Source organism: Pseudorasbora parva, chromosome 22, assembly GCF_024679245.1.
Source record: "Pseudorasbora parva isolate DD20220531a chromosome 22, ASM2467924v1, whole genome shotgun sequence".
Classification (NCBI taxonomy): Eukaryota; Metazoa; Chordata; class Actinopteri; order Cypriniformes; family Gobionidae; genus Pseudorasbora; species Pseudorasbora parva.
Window position 1 is genome coordinate 23,796,671 of NC_090193.1, and position 20,011 is coordinate 23,816,681.

At 40.2% G+C, this 20,011-nt stretch overlaps 1 protein-coding gene across 4 annotated transcripts in view; it reads left to right on the top strand.

The window, feature by feature from the left end:
* The window catches only part of foxp4 (forkhead box P4), a 141,747-nt gene that overhangs the window by 106,042 nt on the left and 15,694 nt on the right, over nt 1-20,011 (top strand). For all 4 annotated transcript variants that reach the window (XM_067432294.1, XM_067432291.1, XM_067432292.1 and 1 more), the window contains exons 9-14: nt 1,957-2,061; nt 8,654-8,741; nt 13,622-13,705; nt 17,605-17,806; nt 17,913-17,989; nt 18,273-18,374. In XM_067432294.1, coding sequence (XP_067288395.1) covers nt 1,957-2,061; nt 8,654-8,741; nt 13,622-13,705; nt 17,605-17,806; nt 17,913-17,989; nt 18,273-18,374 — 658 coding nt within the window. The remainder of the gene's footprint in view (nt 1-1,956; nt 2,062-8,653; nt 8,742-13,621; nt 13,706-17,604; nt 17,807-17,912; nt 17,990-18,272; nt 18,375-20,011) is intronic.

A 20,011-nucleotide genomic window follows, 5' to 3' on the forward strand; every position in this document is an offset into this window, starting at 1 on the left:
AGTTAAACGCACACACACGCACACACACACACGCACACACGCACACACACACACACACACACACACACACACACACACGTTTGTTTTTGAGAAATATGGAGACATTCCAAACCGTATTTTTTATCCCACTACACTGCCCCTGCCCCTAAACCTACCCATCACAGGAAACATTCTGCATTTTTACATTCTCAAAAAAAAAAACATCCTGTATGATTTATAAGCCTTTTGAAAAGTATATTTCAAAGTATATTTCACCCTCTCCTTGTAATACCTATGTCATACCTATGTCATTATACACATTTGTGTCCTCATATGTCACAAAAACATGTCCACACACACAATGTACACACGTGGCTATCTAAATAAGGACACATCTTAGACTGCTGTTGTTCTTATATAAAGGTAATTTTTGACATTACCTTAATTTAATTCTTGTACATGCATACATTAATAAAAAATATAAATATATATATCCTTGTTACATATGTTACATGTACTTACCGTACATTATGCATAATTACTTGCAACTAACCCTCACTCAAAGAATTCATATTCACTTGAATGGTTCTGCAGTGTGATGTTTGCGGTAGTTCTATGGATCTTTTTATGTAATATGGCCATTTTTACACTGGGGGGTCTCCAAACTACAGCCAAATAAACCCTCACACACCCCACCCTATATGCCACCATGCTATATGGATATGGCTAAACAGAAAGAAAAGCACGCCTTCCATCATGTTTTGTTCTAACACTGTTCTCCCTGACTTGGCCTAACACATTTACACACAAACACACACACACTCGCGACTCAAAAGGGAAGAAAAACTGTGCGGTGAGGCTAATGCATGGCACATGTGGACAGTGTGGTTGCCAGTAGTTTGTAATGTCTAGCGCTCGAGCAGCTTCTGAATTGCGTGGGCCGTCTACTGCCAGCACATCTGATGAAGAGGTGGAGGGAGCATGTGTGTGCCGCATCAGGAGGGCCTCATCTGCAACCAAGCTGCTTTATATTAAGCAGTACTCTGATGTGGAATTGGGAAGAGTTCCCCAGACCTTCAACCGCCACAAGCTGCATCCCCCCCTTTAGCCCCCTGCCCATGCTTAGCAACAGTCAGACACATGACGAAGGATTCTGTGGTCCCTGCCCTCAAAAAAAAGCCAAGCTACATGCTAGCCCGTGGCAGTTGGCCAGGCCCGAAATGAAAAATTGCTGGATGAGACTGCTGGCAGGAGTTCGAGGTTGATCCGTTATGGGTCTCTACAGAAGCCGGGCCAGAGAGACCCGTTCCAGACTTCTCGGCCACAGAGCACACAGTGGCTGTATCTCAAATGAAACAAAACCATAGCGTTTATCCCCAGGCCCCACCAGCAGGCCCTGTCAGCACATCAGCAGCCACCTTATCCGTACTCCCGTCGTTACCAAGAAACATCTGAAGATCGTCCACGTTAGTTCGTAATTAGATAGCGGTGTGTTGTTCCTGGCCGCATCTGAGACATCTGAACCCGAGTCGTAGCGCAAGATGCTAATACAATGATACACACTTACCATTGGAAGCCTGTCAGTCACGATTATGGAAAGCTGACTGTTTTTTTGTACTTTTTTACATTTACCAGGTCCCCTCAAACTGCATTTGTTCAAAGCTTCCTGAAGGACTGGCTCAAAGCTATCGGCTTTCCCAGACAGGGAACGTTTGAGACTGTTTCCATTGCTTCATTGCTTTGTATTAGTCGCATGTGTGTGAGACTGCCATGCCGACCGCCTGAAAAATTGCAATAAGATATCGACCCCAATGAGTTGTTCTGATATAAGCAAGCAGGTGTTTAGTAGATGTTTTTAAAGAATTGAGTTTGTAATTTCTGCTTCATCACACAAAATCGTTTTCTTTATGTAAAAGTTTAGCGTGACATGACCATTAATAGTTCAAGTAAACAGATCTTTTTTTTCTCTTTCCGCAGCTCGACCCACGAGGAACACACAGCCTCCCACCCGCTCTACGGACACGGCGAGTGCAAGTGGCCCGGCTGCGAGGCGCTCTGCGAGGACATGGGCCAGTTCATCAAGTGAGTGGCAGCTGTCCATCAAATCCACTCCAGAAGCACGTCATGTACTACATTCACGTCAAACCTTGTAACTCGCGTAAAAGCCCTAGCCGAGCTGCGGAGCATTCATTGTTCTCCGCTGCGTCCCGCAAAACAAGTCTCTGGCTGTTAGCATTTCCATCTGTCAATGTGCATTCATCCTTTTTTCGATGAGCTTGCAGATCGCTTGTAAACTAAAGGCCTTCTCTTGCGCTGAAGTAAGTGTGGGGATGAGAGGAAAGGCAATAAGACAGCCGGGCGGCTGACAGCCATGTTCAGGTGTGATGTTTGAACAGACAAGAGACGAATGAATTCCACAGGGAGGTGGGGGGTGCAAGGTTATTGCTGAAGAGAGTGTGAGACATTCACCAGCGCTGTGGGACTGTACTCGTGTATGAAAAAAGAGTGCTAACGCTTGATAGACAGGTATTTCACAGTCAGAGGACACAATCAGAGTAAACTAGAGTGCCCTCTGTAGAGTTACAAGCAAATGCGTAGTATGTCAGACTATAAATGTGTGTACACACCTTTTGGTTTTCCTTAAAGATTATATAGAGAGAGAATTTTTTTGAAAGAAATTAATACATAAATATACAATAGATATTTATATATATATATATATATATATATATATATATATATATATATATATATATATATATATATATATATATATATATATATATATACATAATATATAATACATTAATACATGTATTATATTGTACATTACATATACAATGTTCAATAATACATTAAAAATATTAAAATATATTAAAATACAAAACTTTAAATTGTAATATTTTACAATTACATTTTCAATTAAATGAACTTGGTTAGCAAAAATTGTCCTGGTCAATTATCAAATTAACATTATCATACAATACATGTATGATTTTTTTTTTTTTTATTTGTAAAGAAAAAAAAAAAAAGAAAAAAAAAAAAAAAATATATATATATATATATATATATATATATATATATATATATATATATATATATATATATATATATATATATATATATATATATATATATATATATATATATATATATATATATATATATATATATATATATATATATATATATATATATATATATATATATATATATATATATATATATATATAGCCTAAAAAAGTTATCTCTGATGTATGGAAGCCCATTTCCGCCACTACATAAAAAAAGAAAAAGAGGTGCGACTGTTTCCCCCTGTTTATAAACTCACAATTACGTGATATAAAGTCACAATTGTGAGATGAGAAAGATGCAATTTCTCGTTTTATTTTTTTATTTAATGCCAGAGTTGGGCTATACTGGTGTGACCATAATTTTTTTTTTTTTATCTGTTTTTTTTTTTTTTTACTACTACTATAAAAAATAGTGCTAATACTAATTTCTTTAGATTTTGATAAATTAAGTGTACCTTTTGAGCCTTTTCATTTCTGAATTCAGATGTGAGCAGTGTGCAAGAACTCCAGAAACTTTATGGCTTTCACAACACAACTAAAGGTTCAGCTAATACTTTTGCACAGGAAACTAGTTTACACATTCCTTGCTAGTAACCATAGAGACAGATTTTCAGTTCTCTTCTTGTTGACCTGTCCTACGGTCAAGAGGAACTGTGTGTGTGTGTGTGTGTGTGTGTGTGTGTGTGTGTGTGTGTGTGTGTGTGTGTGTGTGTGTGTGTGTGTGTGTGTGTGTGTGTGTGTGTGTGTGTGTGTGTGTGTGTGTGTGTGTGTGTGTGTGTGTGTCTCTGATCAGGTAGCTACCCGCAACTCTTCAATGCTGTCAGAGGCCGATTAGCTCCCCACTCCCATAACTCTCCCTCTCCATTCTTGAGCGCTCCACTGCTGGGTCAAGCAAATTGTTTTCACGCTTCGTTAGTGGTTTACTTAATTAGCTCATTTACAATTAGAAGCCTTTGTTTCTTGGATACAAGCAAAGACATCAAAAAGAGCCTCCCTCCCCTCCTCAATCTCCCTTTTCCCCATCTTCTTTCTTCTCACCATCTCTTTTTCTTTGCGCGTGTGTTTGCCAGTTTGGGGTCTTTAGGGATGCTGGGGGGGGCGAGAGGAGATAAAGAGAGGAAGAGATCAGACAGGGAAGGCGATGTAAACAGTCCCATTGTCTCTGTGTGTTAAAATAATGAGACTTCACAGTGGAAAGTCCTGACATGTCCGCCTGTCACAGGGGTGCGAGCCAGCCATTGCCGTGGCCCCAGCGGGCTCGAGGCTTGCAACGCAACTGCTATTTATTTTCTCATCCTCTCCCTCGAACATCTTCTTTGATATCCAGCAGGTCAGCTCCGTCTCTTACAGTAGTCGGGCGTTCTTGTCCATTAATGAGTGGCGGTCACATCTTCGTGTTTTTATTTATTTAGCCCTCACATCATCTTTTGACTCCAGGGCTGCGCTTCCTCGAGGGGACTGCTGTATTGACAAGCCGGAAAGATGTGTATGTAAATTTCCTCCGGTCGTCCCTGGCGACGGGGGTGAAGAGCGTGCTCGGTGCACGCGGACGGGAGAGGGAAGCGCGCATGATAGTCGCTGACACGCACATCAAAGAGCCGGAGAGTCTGGGAAAGTTTTAAGAGTAAAGCTGTTGTTTGGTTGCGCGGTGTCTCATTTCACATAGCCTCGGGGCAAGCGGAGAGTAGGGGGGGGACGTGAGATAAGAAAGGAGGGGGTGACAGATATTGCCGTCAGTGCCGTGCACCCTGGCCTAGTCAGAACTCTTTAGTCATTGCTAAAGACAGGAAGAGAGGAGTCTCTTCTTGTGTTCTTTTTGTCTATTCTATAGCCCCATCTGGCTGTCTGCCACTAGTAGTAGGAAATAAGGCCCACATGGAGTCTGTGCCCGCTGTACCAACGCCCGCCATTCACAAAGCTCTACACACCCCTGTACATGTTCATTTTGGCTAATTTAATAATGCTTTAAGCTTCCAGTAAGGGGACATTCACACAGAATGTTGGATGCGCTGGATGAATGTTTTGACAGCCACATTTTTCAACATGGACAGTGTTTTTAAGTCTTCACTGTTTTGAATTGTTTAACTGTTTTACCCGTCCCATAAGGGAGTTGCATTTCGAAACACAAGACAGATAATACATTTTTATTTTATTTTATTTTATTTTATTTATTTTATTTTATTTTATTTTATTTTATTTTATTTTATTTATTTTATTTTATTATTTTATTTTATTATTTTATTTTATATATTATTGATTGCATGATCCGAAGAACTGTTTGCCTTTAAAAAAGTCACTTTGGATAAAAAGCCCATACATTAATTTCTACTGCTTCTATTATACTTTTGCGGGAACCAATCACAGATTGGCTTATTCACCTGGCTCGCTATTGGCGGGTTTAAAATGATGACGGATAGAGAAACGATGGGTAGTTGCCCGTTGATCACGCCTCTTGTGATCTGATTGGTTGAAGGACTATCCAATTGCGTACAGTTATTTGAATAATGTCAGTTGATCACGCCTCTTGTGCAGAAGAAAATACAGAGCAGACTCCTCTGACCAATGTTCAGTTTTAAATTGAGCTTGTTCTGGTGATAGCCAGACAATAAATGTTTATTATCAAATGTGTAAGTGTCATTCTGACCATGACTAAGTGTCTACTGTAAACACGCTGTAAGCTTATGCTTGCCCCGCCCACTGATTATTCTGATTGGTCCACTGTCTTAAAACCTGACCTTGAAGAGGAGCCTCTAAGTTGGCTGAGCATCTTATGGTACTCATGCACAAGACACAGAATAAACAGTGAAACATCCATCTTGTACAAAACTATTAAAAAGCGATATAGTTAAACACATAAACGTCCTGTGTGAACAGTCACTCTCAGCTCTGTTTAACACCATTTCACAACTTTTCAAATCCTTTTCACAGAATTCCCTTCAAAATGAGTTCAAAAAATGCTTCAAAACGTCTGTCAGTTTCATCTGGACATAATATGAACACACTTTATCCCCAGATGAAATCTCAGTCTCTTGTTTTTCTTTTTTTCTCTAACTAGAGTGGTGAGAGAATAAAACATTAATTCACTCTTAATCTTGATCCTGTCTCTCTCTCTTTCTGCGTCTATCTCACACACTCTCGTCTTGAGCTCTTTAATGATGTTCAATTTTCTCTGGCATGCTAGGACGACATGTGTTAGAATACTCAAACCCTTTGTCGGGCTGGATTGTGACTTTTCTCTGTGACCGTTGTAAATGCTCCTCGAATCCCCGTTGGGGTGCAGGGAGTAAACACTGCCTCATTGTCGGGTCTCTCGGAAAAACGCTGCTACTGTTTATTATGAGCCATAAAATTTGTGGTCTGTTCCTTTATTCAGAAAAAGGGAGAGACGGGGGGGTGTGGGACAGAGGGGAGAGTAAGATGAGATCATGTTTTTGTTATTATCATCATGTGCTTGCGGGGAAAAAATGTCTATCTGCGCCTGGATTAGTCGAGTGGGTGACATCACTGTTTTTGTTTAATTTCTCATGAGAGAGCGAATGCGTACCCCTCTTTTCCTTCAGCCGGACACTCAAAACGGTTGTGTCATGCGGAGGGTGTCACGGAGATAAAGCAGGGCCGGGATCACATTGATGAGTGTGTGTTGCGAAGGTTAAGATTCTGCTGCTCACACACACTTCCGTTTGTCGCTCTCGCGCCGCGCAGCGAACTTCACTCATGGGCAACCACGCCAATGAAGAGAGTCCTGAAAAATGCAGGAATTCCCTCACAAATGAAGGCATTGGTGAGATTGGCTGCACCAATGTTTTTAAATTTTGAGGTTAATATCTGATAACTGGCTGATATTAAATTAATAAATTAAACATTGAAAGCTTAAATCAGTCAGGTTAACTGCTACAAGGGAATTTACATTTAATGTACAGTATGAAAAAAATATTCATTTTGAGAACAGTCTAAAAGATTTACGTAAAGTGAGCATTCGTTAATGCAAAGGTAATCCTAAAATAGAGGAAATTAGCGTTATACACAACATTATAATGTACAGTATGAGAAATGGGGTAGAGAATAAAACATTCATTTAATTGAATGCGCATTTCTCCTATTTATTGATTACCTTTGCCATCCACTAATGCTCATATATAATAAAACTTTAAAAGTATGAATTAATAAAACTTCATTGTAATCTTTAGCAAATCTCAAAATGAATATACATTTTTCATTATGGGAGAAATGAGTATGCACAATTCAAGGAATTCTCATAAAGATTTTGCTTTATAATGCTTTCAGAAAGGGAGGACTGTAATTCCTCTATATCTTCTGTGACCCTTGACCTCAGAGTCATTAAACCTCACCAGGTGTGTGGTTAGAAGTTGGGAGGGATTAATGATATCATCACTCAAATTCTTCATGACATCATCATTTGGATGTTATATGGATTATATAATTGTGTTTATATGCATGCAGGGGTTCATTTGTGCGATTTTAAGCTTGGAAAAAGTTGAGGCGGGATGAGACAGATGGTGTGAAGGAAAGATCCCAGATCCATCTTTGTGTCCTATCTGACACAGTCCCTTTTCAATTTTGCTTCCTCATTCGTTTCCTACATCATCTGTTTGTTTTGCTTTGTTTTGGAGTTTTGTTTTGGATTGCTTCATAAAGAAAACACGACTTGAATAACTTCGGGCAAAGCTCACCCATCTGAAGCGGCTCTTGATGAGTAAAACAAATGAAGTCATATCCAGGTGGTTTTTTTCCCCCCTTTTTCAACTCCCACTCAGAGTTCATGGACTACAGCACTTTCTGACAAAAAAACAAAACCCGTTTCCAAAATAATATACTACTCCAGCTGCATTTCAACTGAATAACAGAGACATTAGGACACTAGATTAGACCTAATATAGAGAGACAATCATGGCTAAAGTTATTTTCATTTCTTTTGAGGAGTGATGGTAAACACGGTTTGGCGATAAATAAAAATTTAGCAAAGTAGACTTTCAGCAAAAAGTAGGGTCACATTCGTTCATATGACAATCCTCAGCGGGAAAACCTCATTTTCCGCATCTTTCATGTTCTAATATTGTTTTTATTTTCTTTCGAAAGGAAATTGAGTTTATACGCCTAGTGAAAACTGTGTTTTCGAGTGGAAATCCACTATTGTTAGGGGTTTCCTCTGAGAGGGCCGTTGTGATCCCAAGAGAATTCCATAAAATATTTCTACTCCAAAATGGAAAAATAAAGCACTATCTGTGCTTGTATTTTGATTTATGTGAAGTCATGGTTTGCCATGACGCCAAAACGAGATCTCTGATGGCTCAGTAACCTCTTTGGGTAAGTGCATGTGTAGTCAGGACTAGACGCACGGGCATGTAGTGTTAACATGTTAGCATACACAGCAGAAACTGCGAGGCAATCCCAAAAGGCTAAGACACAGCCGTACGGTGTGTGCGTGCGCACTGTATCAGGCAGGTCAGCGACACGGTTTGTGGCAGATGGTCCAAATATGCTTACAGGTCTCCCTCTGGGAGTTTAGATAGGGTCGTGGATTGATCTAGTAGACTGTGTATCAGGATATGTCATCACATGTTTGTGTTTCTCTCTCTCAGGCACCTGAACAGTGAACACGCCCTGGATGATCGCAGTACGGCCCAATGCAGGGTCCAGATGCAGGTCGTTCAACAGCTGGAGATACAGGTGTGATGCGCGCACAAACGCAAAATCAACATTTCTCTAAATGTCTTGCAAAAGCAATATTCAAGCCGCCTGACTACCTCTGTTCCCATGTTTTCATTTACATTTGTGCATATGCCACATGCTTTATCAAAAATGAGCGTGTTTTGCCTATATGTTTTGGCCTCCTAATTACGTTGCAGATAATTGAGTCATAAGTGTCAGTTTTAGAGGATCAAGGCCTGAATTTGTGTTCACCAATATGGTTAATAGATGCCGAGACTTGGTCTTCCAAGCCTACTATTTCACATATAGAACTGCACACTCACCCAGCTGGCATGATTTTCTGCCCATTACATGTCACATAAGTTGATAGAGATCACTGGAGCTTGTAATAGGAAGAGTGATGTAGAGTGCGGGTGCGAGAGAGGAGGCCAGAATATCTGCCTTTGATGGATCCCAATTAGAGAGTTTCCCAGCACCTCTCTCATCCCTCCTGCCGCGGACTCTCGGCAAGCACCGTGGGCTGCCTGTCGCGTGCATATACGTGGTGTCATCTCTAATGAGAGAGCTGATAAGGAGAAGGGTGGACATGGGAATTGCTAGAGACTTCCTCTGCCCGCAGACACCCTCTGCGCTCCGCTCAACTCTTCTAATTGTATTATTGTATGTCAATTATTAAATGTGCTACATTTTAAAATACTTTAAATCGATAGAATTTACATGAACAGTGTAAACAAATCACTTATCACATTTAAGTGACATTTAAAATATAATAAATAGTGAAACTTACATTCAAATTTTTTTTTTAAATTGTCAAATTAACCAAAATATGATAAAAGGTAGATGTTGTGTAAACAGAATTATTGTGAAGTGTGGATAAAGGGAGTTTTTGCAAAAATCCAGAAGGATATTTTTCATTTAAATTTGATTTCATTTAATAAGAATTTGGAGGAATTTTCAATATAAGGGAATGTTCAAACGTGTCATTTCAGTGTTGTAACTGTTTACAACCCTGAAATGTGAACAGTGTTTTATTGTCCGTGCGAGTAATTTGTTTGGACGCAGAGACCGTCAGAAGAGCGTCTAGTGACAGTTATGATTGGTAGGCGCTGACAGGACGTCGGTCAAGCACATTAGGTCGCATTAAAGAAACCGCTAGCTATGGAGGAGCTGCTCACACTCCTCAAGGAAACGCCGAACTAAAACGCAGGTCAAGTAACCTTACCGTGCCTGCAGCGGTTGAATTCCTCTGCTTTTGGAGCTTTAAGTCAACAACCTTAAAAAAAGCATGTCTCCTGGACAGGCTTACATTGAGACGGGCACTTCAGACCCTCCAGCTTTACGTGGCAGAACTACTTCCCATCATCAACGCCAGTCAAACAGGCCTAGTAATTGGTCAGCTTCCCTTTTCTTTCCACGCCACCTCCCTTTTATGTTCTCCATCTAGTCTCATTCCCAAAAATAAACCCCTCACAACAAAGCTCTTTCAAAAAACACTGCCCTGCCAGGCACGCTGGCAGCGAGCTCACTTTGTGGCCCACAAACAGCGTTTAAACACGTGTCCAGATCGATGCAGAGGTGATGAGAAGTGACGAGAGTCAGTCCGTGTCCAAGCGTATTTCCTTTCATGTCTACCTCCGTCCTGTCACCTACTCTGCCCCCAACTCCCTAACCGCCCCGATGCCAACCCAGACAGACCAGAACTACCCTTCGCCAACCTGCTGTCTCTCCCAGCTCACCAGCTCAGATTTTCCACTGTTTTTATTACCCTGCTGACCAGCATGTGGCAGCCCCTCATTAAACACACATATCAGCTAATGGGTGAATAAACAGCCCAGATCTGTGGATGATTCTAGCAACACTGTGCACAGTCGCAGAGTACATGCACAACACAACAACATTCTAATTCCATCCTTAGGATCATTTTTACAGTACAGCTCATATTTGATTAAAAAAAACAGCCAGTATTAGGTTGTGGAGGTTGCTAAGACAACCATTTTTATTATTATTCCTGTTGATCATATTGGGACTTTTCTTTTGACCACGTAGGAAGTCTAGCAACCACCTGACCTAACAATGCTCTAGTAACAACCCAGAATAGCCTACCAACCTATTTAAAACACCTTAGAGACCACAGAGAAACCCTAGCAATGCTCATCAACCTACTTTAAATCCTTGGTAACCCCCCAAACCCAGCACAGAAGATCCATTAACAACCTAGGAACACCCCAGTAACTACCCAAACACCATACCAACCATCTAGTAATGCTCTAGTAAAAACCTAGCCTAGAAATCTAGACGCACCCTAGCGGCAGCATATCTAATCTGCCGCGAGTATCGTCTAGCAACTCTCAGTACACTTCTGAGCTGGAAACACCAAACTCTGGTCAGGCCAATCACATCGATTATAGAGTTGGTGGGCGGGGCTTAACATAATGATGGCAGAGTTGCGTGCTACTTGTACACAAAGAAGCTGGCGAAGGGTGAACTTTCGCATCAGCTTTGACCACGACTCCGGAAGACTTGGAGTTAAGCTTTTCTCTGAGAAAAGAACAAAGAACGGCACGAATGTCATTCTTAAAAAGGGAAGATGTGTTCTGAGTTTTGCCGACCGGATACGGCGAAAGTTAATCTTTCAACTAGCTTGCTTCACATTGCTCGGGTTGGTTATAGCGTTATCCTATTGCGTGCAGAGGGAGTTTGAAAGACAAGCGTTTATCCTGCATCTCGGATTGAGACCTGTCTATGGTGACTTTCCAGACCAAACATCTTTATGTGGGTCTGGCTTGTCAGGCTAGTAAAAACCTAAACTAGCCTAAAAACCACTCAAAACACCCTAGCAACAAACCAGAAACCATAGCAACCACTTAGCCATGGAAAGCAACCTTCTATAACGCCTTAGCAACCAGTAACCACCCATAAAACCGTGCCAAACACCCAGTAATGTTCTACACTGAAAAAAAAGGTGTGTTGGTTTTACATGATTTAATCATCTACAACGGTTCCACATGAATCAATTAAGTTAAACAAACATAATTTGTTCACATAACTTAAACATCATGGAATGAAGTAATTTTTAAGTAACCCATCATGGAATGAAGTAATTTTTAAGTAACCCAATTATTTACCAATCTCAAAATTATTTTATTTAGTATACACTAATATACAAAGCTTATTTAGTTTTTGTATATTTTTGTGGTCACTTGACTGATAAGGCTGTTATAAGGCTGTTCTAACTAACTTCCATTCTGTTAGTCAGCAATAGCACATCATGAACATGTCAAGTGCTATGAAATGCTCTTTAATGACATGTGCGGTCTTAGTCCACAGCCTAAGCAATCGCTCCACTCTTCTCCATTATGGTAACCCAGTATAATTTAAATGGTTCTAATTAGTCCAACATAATTAAACATTAAACACTATTAAACAATATAAAGTCTCCCCCTTATCCATTTTGCCCCAAAACACATAACATTAACTTCAACAATTTTACTCTTCTCGTCAAGTCCCAAGCAAAGCATGCTGGGAACGACAGTTTCAGCAAAAATCATGTTCGAGTACTTGGTTCACATTCACCCCAAATAATATAATCTAGTAGATTGCACATTTTAGAGAATTACATTAATCGAAAGCAAATAAATCACGTTTAAAAGGGAGAAACGTAATTTTGTTGCGTAGATCGCAAATAATAAGATTAAGTAAATTGGAAAATGTTTTCCTTTTTTTTCAGTGTATGTAACCAACCAGAAAACCCTGCGAACCACCTAGCAATTCTCTAACAACTCAGAATAGCACATCAACCACTCAAAACACCCTAGCAACCATCCAGAAACCGTAGCAACGTCTTAGTAACCACCCTTAGCACCTTAGACCCACTAACATTTTTCTTCTTCAGAAAATTATTATTATTATTATTATTATTATTATTATTATTATAACTACAGTCTCTTGTATGTGTATAACTGTTTTTCTGTGTGGGAAACAAATTACACTTTTAGTGGCACTAAAGTATACGGTGCCAGTCTTGGAGCATTTTGAGGCACTGTGTCGCCCCCTGATTAAGAGAGGCCGGCTGCCTCCACATTTCCTCTAAATGGCGGTTAGGAATGTCAAACGAGGGCGAGTGTGGTTACAGGGCAAGTGTCTCTGAAAGAGACGCTGCAATCGAGAGAAAGAGGAAGAGAGTGAAGAAGGACGACGAGAGATCCGTTTTCTCCCGGCGGTATCAAGAGCTGTGAAACGGCATGTCAACATCCCTGTGAGCTGACTCAGTTAACAGGCAGAATACAAAATTATCCTCACAAGAGAATATCTAGAGTCATTGCCACCTCCTCTCAGCGGCGCCCACAAGAGCGGCACACACTATGACGACACTCACTTTTTAATCTGCTGTATTGGCATGACAAATAATTGTACACTTGCGCTGCCAAAGCTCCAGCAGCTGCGTATAATGAAAACAGTGTGAAACAAAAATAACGTGTGTAAATGAAGTAAAATTAGACAGTATTCTGTCTTATTGAAAAGTTGAGGTCTTATCCCGAATGCTATTGAAATGTAAAAATAAAAGGATAGCATTAAATGATATATTCAATAATTATTTATTTTTGTTTATTTACATTTTTTTATTTATATAAAATTATTATATAGCCTATATGATAACACATTTTTATTTATTACCTTTTACCATATAATATTGTTTTAATATTTACAATATTTCCAATTCATATTTATTATACTGTATTTATCCGCAGTAATGTAATTGCTGTGTCAGGCTGGTTGGATGTTTTGATAGCATTACATTTTACTTAGCGTAAAACACTTCACATTTATGTATTTGGTCTATGTAAAAACAGCTTGTGGCTCTTTTTTCTAATGTGTGTGTGTGTATGTGTTTCGTCTAGCTGTCCAAAGAGAGCGAGCGTTTGCAGGCCATGATGACCCACCTGCACATGCGTCCATCAGAGCCAAAGCCTTTCAACCAACCTGTAAGTTCATGATCTTTGCCTTCCACCATCTCATTCTTAAATCCTCTGATATCCTGTATTTTGATTGTGTCTCTGTATATGTTTTTGCATGTTAAAGTAACTGTTCAGCGCACGGTATGCTCACTGAATCAACTGTGTGAGGCACTAAAGAGCGCTCTCTGTTGGAGAGAGGAGGAAGTGCTGTATTCTTTTCTGCCGTCTTCTCGGTGTGTGCTTGGATAGTGTTCCTGGAGAGTAGCTAAACTCTAGTCTTGCAGACTCATACGTGTATACATGCTCATAGCTTTTCACCCTATTCTTGCACCTTATGAAAGTAAGAAATCATTTATTCAAGCAAGCTGTTAAGCGTCTTCAACTCAGCCAAGTGTAGTGATGGACTCTTACAGATTGAGTTTTATTTGTACAGCTACAGCTGCTTTCCTTCCATTCGCTTTAAAAGAGTGTTTGTGTATTTCAAGACGCTTGTATTTACATGTCACGGTGTAAAAGAAAGTGAGTTTTGGACTGGACTTGCTAGATATTTCACATCGCTGCTTCATACGTAGGCATCACAATGCATTTCCCCCTCAAGCCACCAGCTGGCTGTGCAATTATTAGGAATCTAATGAATATTTCATGCCGAGATTGATGAGGAGTCTTATTAAAATACGAAGATGTTGAAATTAATTGTCAATTAGAAGTGGAGTGTCTTAATTTGAGGGGATATAAATGAAGGCGGAGGGCGAAAGTAGGCCGCGTCTCCTGTTTGGAGACAAATTCTCTGGATCAGCTGCCATTAGACGGTAATGGGAAACAGGGACTGGGCCGGGCCGAGTGACCTATAAGAGATCGAGGGAGAGAGAGAATGAAAAAATGATAATTGTGAGTGTGATCAAGAGAAAGAATTAGCATTAAGTGGTAAGGGTGAGCATTAGGGCGGAGCTTAGCACAAGCTCAAACCCGTGTGTGGCATTGACCGCTATTAAGATCGTTGGGTGTTTGGCACAGCAAACTGGCGTGGCTCCAGCGTTAATTAAGTACCTGTTAAACCATTTTGCTCCCCTAATTACTGGAGATGGGCCAGGTTGGCTCCTGTGGCAATGAGAATAGAGAGAAAAGAGGGCCGGCACTGTTTAATTCGCCATATTAGCTTCAACCCCGCTACGCCCGCCCCTCCTCTCGCTCACTCTATCTCTCGCTGCTCACACGAGCACATGATGGTTTTAATTAGAGCAAAACAAGCAACCCCGAAAAAGACTCCCTGAGCGATGGGGAAAGCTGTTTCCTAGCGCTCCGTGCCCGCCGAAGCTAATTGGGCAGAGCAGGGCCACAATGAGGGCGGGTAACCGCAAGCGTTGTTTGTTGCCAGATTGTTGTTTTACCCCCTCCTACCATGTATCGCTTTGTTTTGCTCCTCTTGTGTGGCTTTAATTGCAGACATTGTGTCACAGAAGATCCTCGTTTGTGCCCGCATGTGTCTGAGAAACACGATTTGCGGCGTGCTTTGTTTGAATTTCACCGGGTGAACAGGATCATCTTATAATGGAGTCATTGTGCCAACTGCTTTTGGCATGGATTTGCTGGCATGGATTGCAGGATGTGCTTCTCACAGCAGGAGAGCAATGACAATTTGACGATGATTATATTTCCTGGTTTGTAATTGCAAAGCTGGAGATTACTGTACACCAAGGAGATGATGCGAATTAGAATCAAGGCTAAGCCTTCACGTGCACCAAATAGATGGAGACAGTTTTTGCACCGTCATTTTGTTTTGTGGTATATGTGTATATTTTTGTAAACAAAGCAAAAAAATACAAGCATGTGCATTGAATACAATACCATATTAACTCTTCATAAACATAAAACACTTTATTGTATATACATTTTTCAAACAATTACCTGCATAATACACACAATCTTATTTTGATAATTATATATACTACATATAAATATTATGTATTATACACTCACCTAAAGGATTATGAGGAACACCATACAAATACTGTGTTTGACCCCCTTTCGCCTTCAAAACTGCCTTAACTGATTCAACAAGGTGCTGAAAGCATTTTTTAGAAATGTTGGCCCATATTGATAGGATAGCATCTTGCAGGTGATGGAGATTTGTGAGATGCACATTCAGGGCACGATGCTCCCGTTCCACCACATCCCAAAGATGCTCTATTGGGTTGATATCTGGTGACTGTGGGGGCCATTTTAGTACAGTGAGCTCATTGTCATGTTCAAGAAACCAATTTGAAATGATTCAAGCTTTGTGACATGGTGCATTATCCTGCTGGAAGTAGTCATCAGAGGATGGGTACATGGTGGTCATAAATTGATGGACATGGTCAGAAACAATGCTCTGGTAGGCCGTGGCATTTAAACGAAGCCCAGTTGGCACTAAGGGGCCTAAAGTGTGCCAAGAAAACATCCCCCACACCATTACACCACCACCAGCCTGCACAGTGGTAACAAGGCATGATGGATCCATGTTCTCATTCTGTTTATGGCAAATTTTGACTCTACCATCTGAATGTCTCAACAGAAATCGAGACTCATCAGACCAGGCAACATTTTTCCAGTCTTCAACTGTCCAATTTTGGTGAGCTTGTGCAAAATGTAGCCTCTTTTTCCTATTTGTAGTGGAGATGAGTGGTACCCGGTGGGGTCTTCTGCTGTTGTAGCCCATCCGCCTCAAGGTTGTGCGTGTTGTGGCTTCACAAATGCTTTGTTGCATGCCTTGGTTGTAACAAGTTTTTATTTCAGTCAAAGTTGCTCTTCTATCAGATTGAATCAGTCGGCCCATTCTCCTCTGACCTCTAGCATCAACAAGGCATTTTTGCCCACAGGACTGATACATACTGGATGTTTTTCTCTTTTCACACCATTCTTTGTAAACCCTAGAAATGGTTGTGCGTGAAAATCCCAGTAACTGAGCAGATGGGAAATACTCAGACCAGCCCATCTTACACCAACAACCATGCCACGCTCAAAATTGCTTAAATCACCTTTCTTTCCCATTCTGACATTCTGTTTGGAGTTCAGGCGATTGTCTTGACCAGGACCACACCCCTGAATACATTGAAGCAACTGCCATGTGATTGATTGATTGATTAGATAATTGCCTTAATGATAAATTGAACAGGTGTTCCTAATAATCCTTTAGGTGAGTGTAAATGCTATAATATAATATTATATTACTATTAGTCAGGCCAACATCCTTGTAATTGGATAATAAACATTTAGACATCTATTTTCTAGTATTTTTGAGTGAATTTTGATGTTGTTAAAGGGTTAGTTCACCCAAAATGAAAATTCTGTCATTAATTACTTAATCTCATAGACCTCTGTTCATCGTCGGAACACAAATGAAGATTTTTTTGTTGAAATCCAATGGCTCAGACAGGCCTTCATTGACACCAATGTCATTTCCTCTCAAGACCCATAAAAGCCACTAAAGATATCATTAAAAGTCTCACTACAGTGGCTCTAAAATCATTTTATGACGTGACAAAAATAGTTTTTGTGCGTTAATTCATTAATGACAGAATTTTCTTTTTTGGGTGAACTAACTCTTTAAGGAAGGAAGCATCAGTTTGATCAAAATTGACAGTAAAGATAATTATTATATTGCAAAATATTTTTATATCAATTAAATGCTGTTTTAAATGCTTTTAAAATTTGTTCATCAAGTAATCCAGATTTTTGGACTGTTTTGGACAGTGATAATAATATGAAATTTTTTTTAAGCACCAAATCCCTATAAGAATGATTACTAGCTGGTTATATTGAAATCTGCTAGCCAGCTAATGCTTACCAGCTTTATCCTGAACCTGGACCCGATTTGTTATGTAGTGTATGATGTATGATTGGTCATTTTTATTGTAAATAAATTTTCAATTTTGTTTCCTCTTATCTAGCTGAACCTGGCCTCTAGCGTGTCGCTGTCAAAAAGAGAAAGTGAGGGGTTTCCTGAGGGCTTGCCTCATCCCCCCACCTCTGCCGCAACTCCCATCACCCCCATGAGGCAGGGACCCTCCGTCATCAGCTCCTCCAGCCTGCACGGAGTCGGACCCATCCGTCGGCGCAACTCCGACAAGTTCTGCACCCCCATCGCTTCAGGTCAGTGTCCCGAACGCACAAATTACAATTCATCACGCTCTATGTACCGATTTCTACAACACTGAAGTATATATGAAATAATAATGGCGGATTTTATCTGTTACAGAACTTGCACAGAATTGTGAATTCTACAAAAATGCTGATGTCAGGCCTCCGTTCACCTACGCCTCCCTCATACGACACGTAAGTCAGCCTGTATATGTGAGATTTTGAGATCTGGACTGTGCGCTCTGTGCTCCAATGTACTTTAGCAGAGTTCAAAGGTGTGTGCTGGTAACTAAGGATTTATGCGCATCTCTTAGCTCGGTGTCAGTCATGCTGAAACGTGTGGCACTATCCATAATGCACTGCCTGCCCGTCTGGAAACAGTCCATCAGCTAATGTCTTACTAATAACAGCCATTTGAATCACCTCTTGACACCTGCTCACACTCTCTCTTCCGCTCTCTCTTCACTTTATTCACCAGGCCATTCTGGAAGCCCCTGACCGACAGCTGACTCTAAACGAGATATATAACTGGTTTACACGAATGTTCGCCTATTTCAGGAGAAACACAGCAACATGGAAGGTAATGTCCTGTCAGATGAAAAAGTCAATATATTTTGAGCATTTCTATTCACTAAAATGGCAGGTGCTTGGCTAGCACTATCGTTTTGGTCAGTAATATTTTTACTTTTATTTTATTCAGCAAGGATGCATTTAATTGATTAAAAGTTACAGTAAAGATATTTATAATATTACAAAATGATTCTATTTCAAATAAATGCTGTTTTTTTAATCTTTTAAACAAAGAATCCTAAAAAAAATATTATTCCACAAAAACATTAAGCTCTTTTCAACATTGATGATAATAAGAAATGTTTCTCGAGCACCAAATCATCATATCAGAATGATTTCTGAAGGATCATGAGACACTGAAGACTGGAGTAATGATGCTGTAATTGCAGTTTTTCCATCAAAGTAATAAATTACATTTCAAAAAAAAAATTAAATCAGGTTTTTTGAATTTTAATATTTCTCTATATTGCTGTTTTTGCTGTATTTTTGATCAAATAAGTACACCTTGGTGAGCATAAGAGACTACTCAAATACTGTTGTGATCTTACCAACCCAATATTTTTGAATGATATGGAAATCTTGTGATTTTATATTTTGCTTAGAAAAATTGAGTACACTGCTATTGTATTAAATGGCTGGTAATATTGAAATGTGATGGTATGGCAGCTAATGCTTGACCAGCGTTGGTTTGCTTTTCCAGTTCGTTTTTTATGCCAGACAGTTCCAAAATATTAAAACATCTGACAAAATTTTGCCATTCAATGTTTGGATAGTTTTATGTCAATTACTCACATCATCTAAACAGGCCTTGTAATACCTTATTTAATAAGAAACTAGCCTATAGCGGTCAGTTTTTTTTTTTAAGAAGGGCTTATGCTTACCTCCTGGCAATGACTCACAGACATAAAAACAGAGCAACGGAGCTAGTCCTTTGTTCAACATGACCCAAACAACAATAAATCCTGCCGCTGTGCCAATGGGTACAGCGGGTACAACAGAGATACAGCCTTCTGTACAGCTCCAATAACAGTGAGGTTATTAATGATGCCTGGCATCACCCAGACAACCATGTTATGAGCCGGCCATTCCCAAATCTGTTTTTCTTTTCTTTTTGGTGTCCTGATGTGCTCTCCTCATTGTTTTGATTGTGTTATGTGGCGTCTGCCTGCCTACTGGTGTTTGGTAGGTGGAAGTTTAAGTCTGACTCAGTCGAGTCCATTCAATCCCATTTCCTTTGCACTCTGTACTATAACTTTCACTAAAAAGTGGCAAAATTCAATTAGTCTTTGCATACCGAATGGCTGCCTGCTGTTTCTGTATATGCATATGCCAGCACAGTCTCTGTTTTATCAGTCCACGGGCACGTAGAATTGTAACTCTTATCAGAACGCTTAATTTGGACTAGTTGATTAGCATGTGCCCCGCTGGTCCGGAGCCAGTTCTGTATCAGCTCCTCATCTCCTGACCTGCTCCGGCATGCCACACTCCACTGGAGCCCGCCACAGGAGCGCGGCTCTCCCCTGAGCACAGTACCTGGTACCCCTGTGTTTCAGCTGCTGTCATCCTCCTCCCTCCTTCCATTTGTGTGTTTCCCACCCCAAGCTTTGATGTCCAATCAGCTGCTTCAACCACATGACGCTCTGTTTC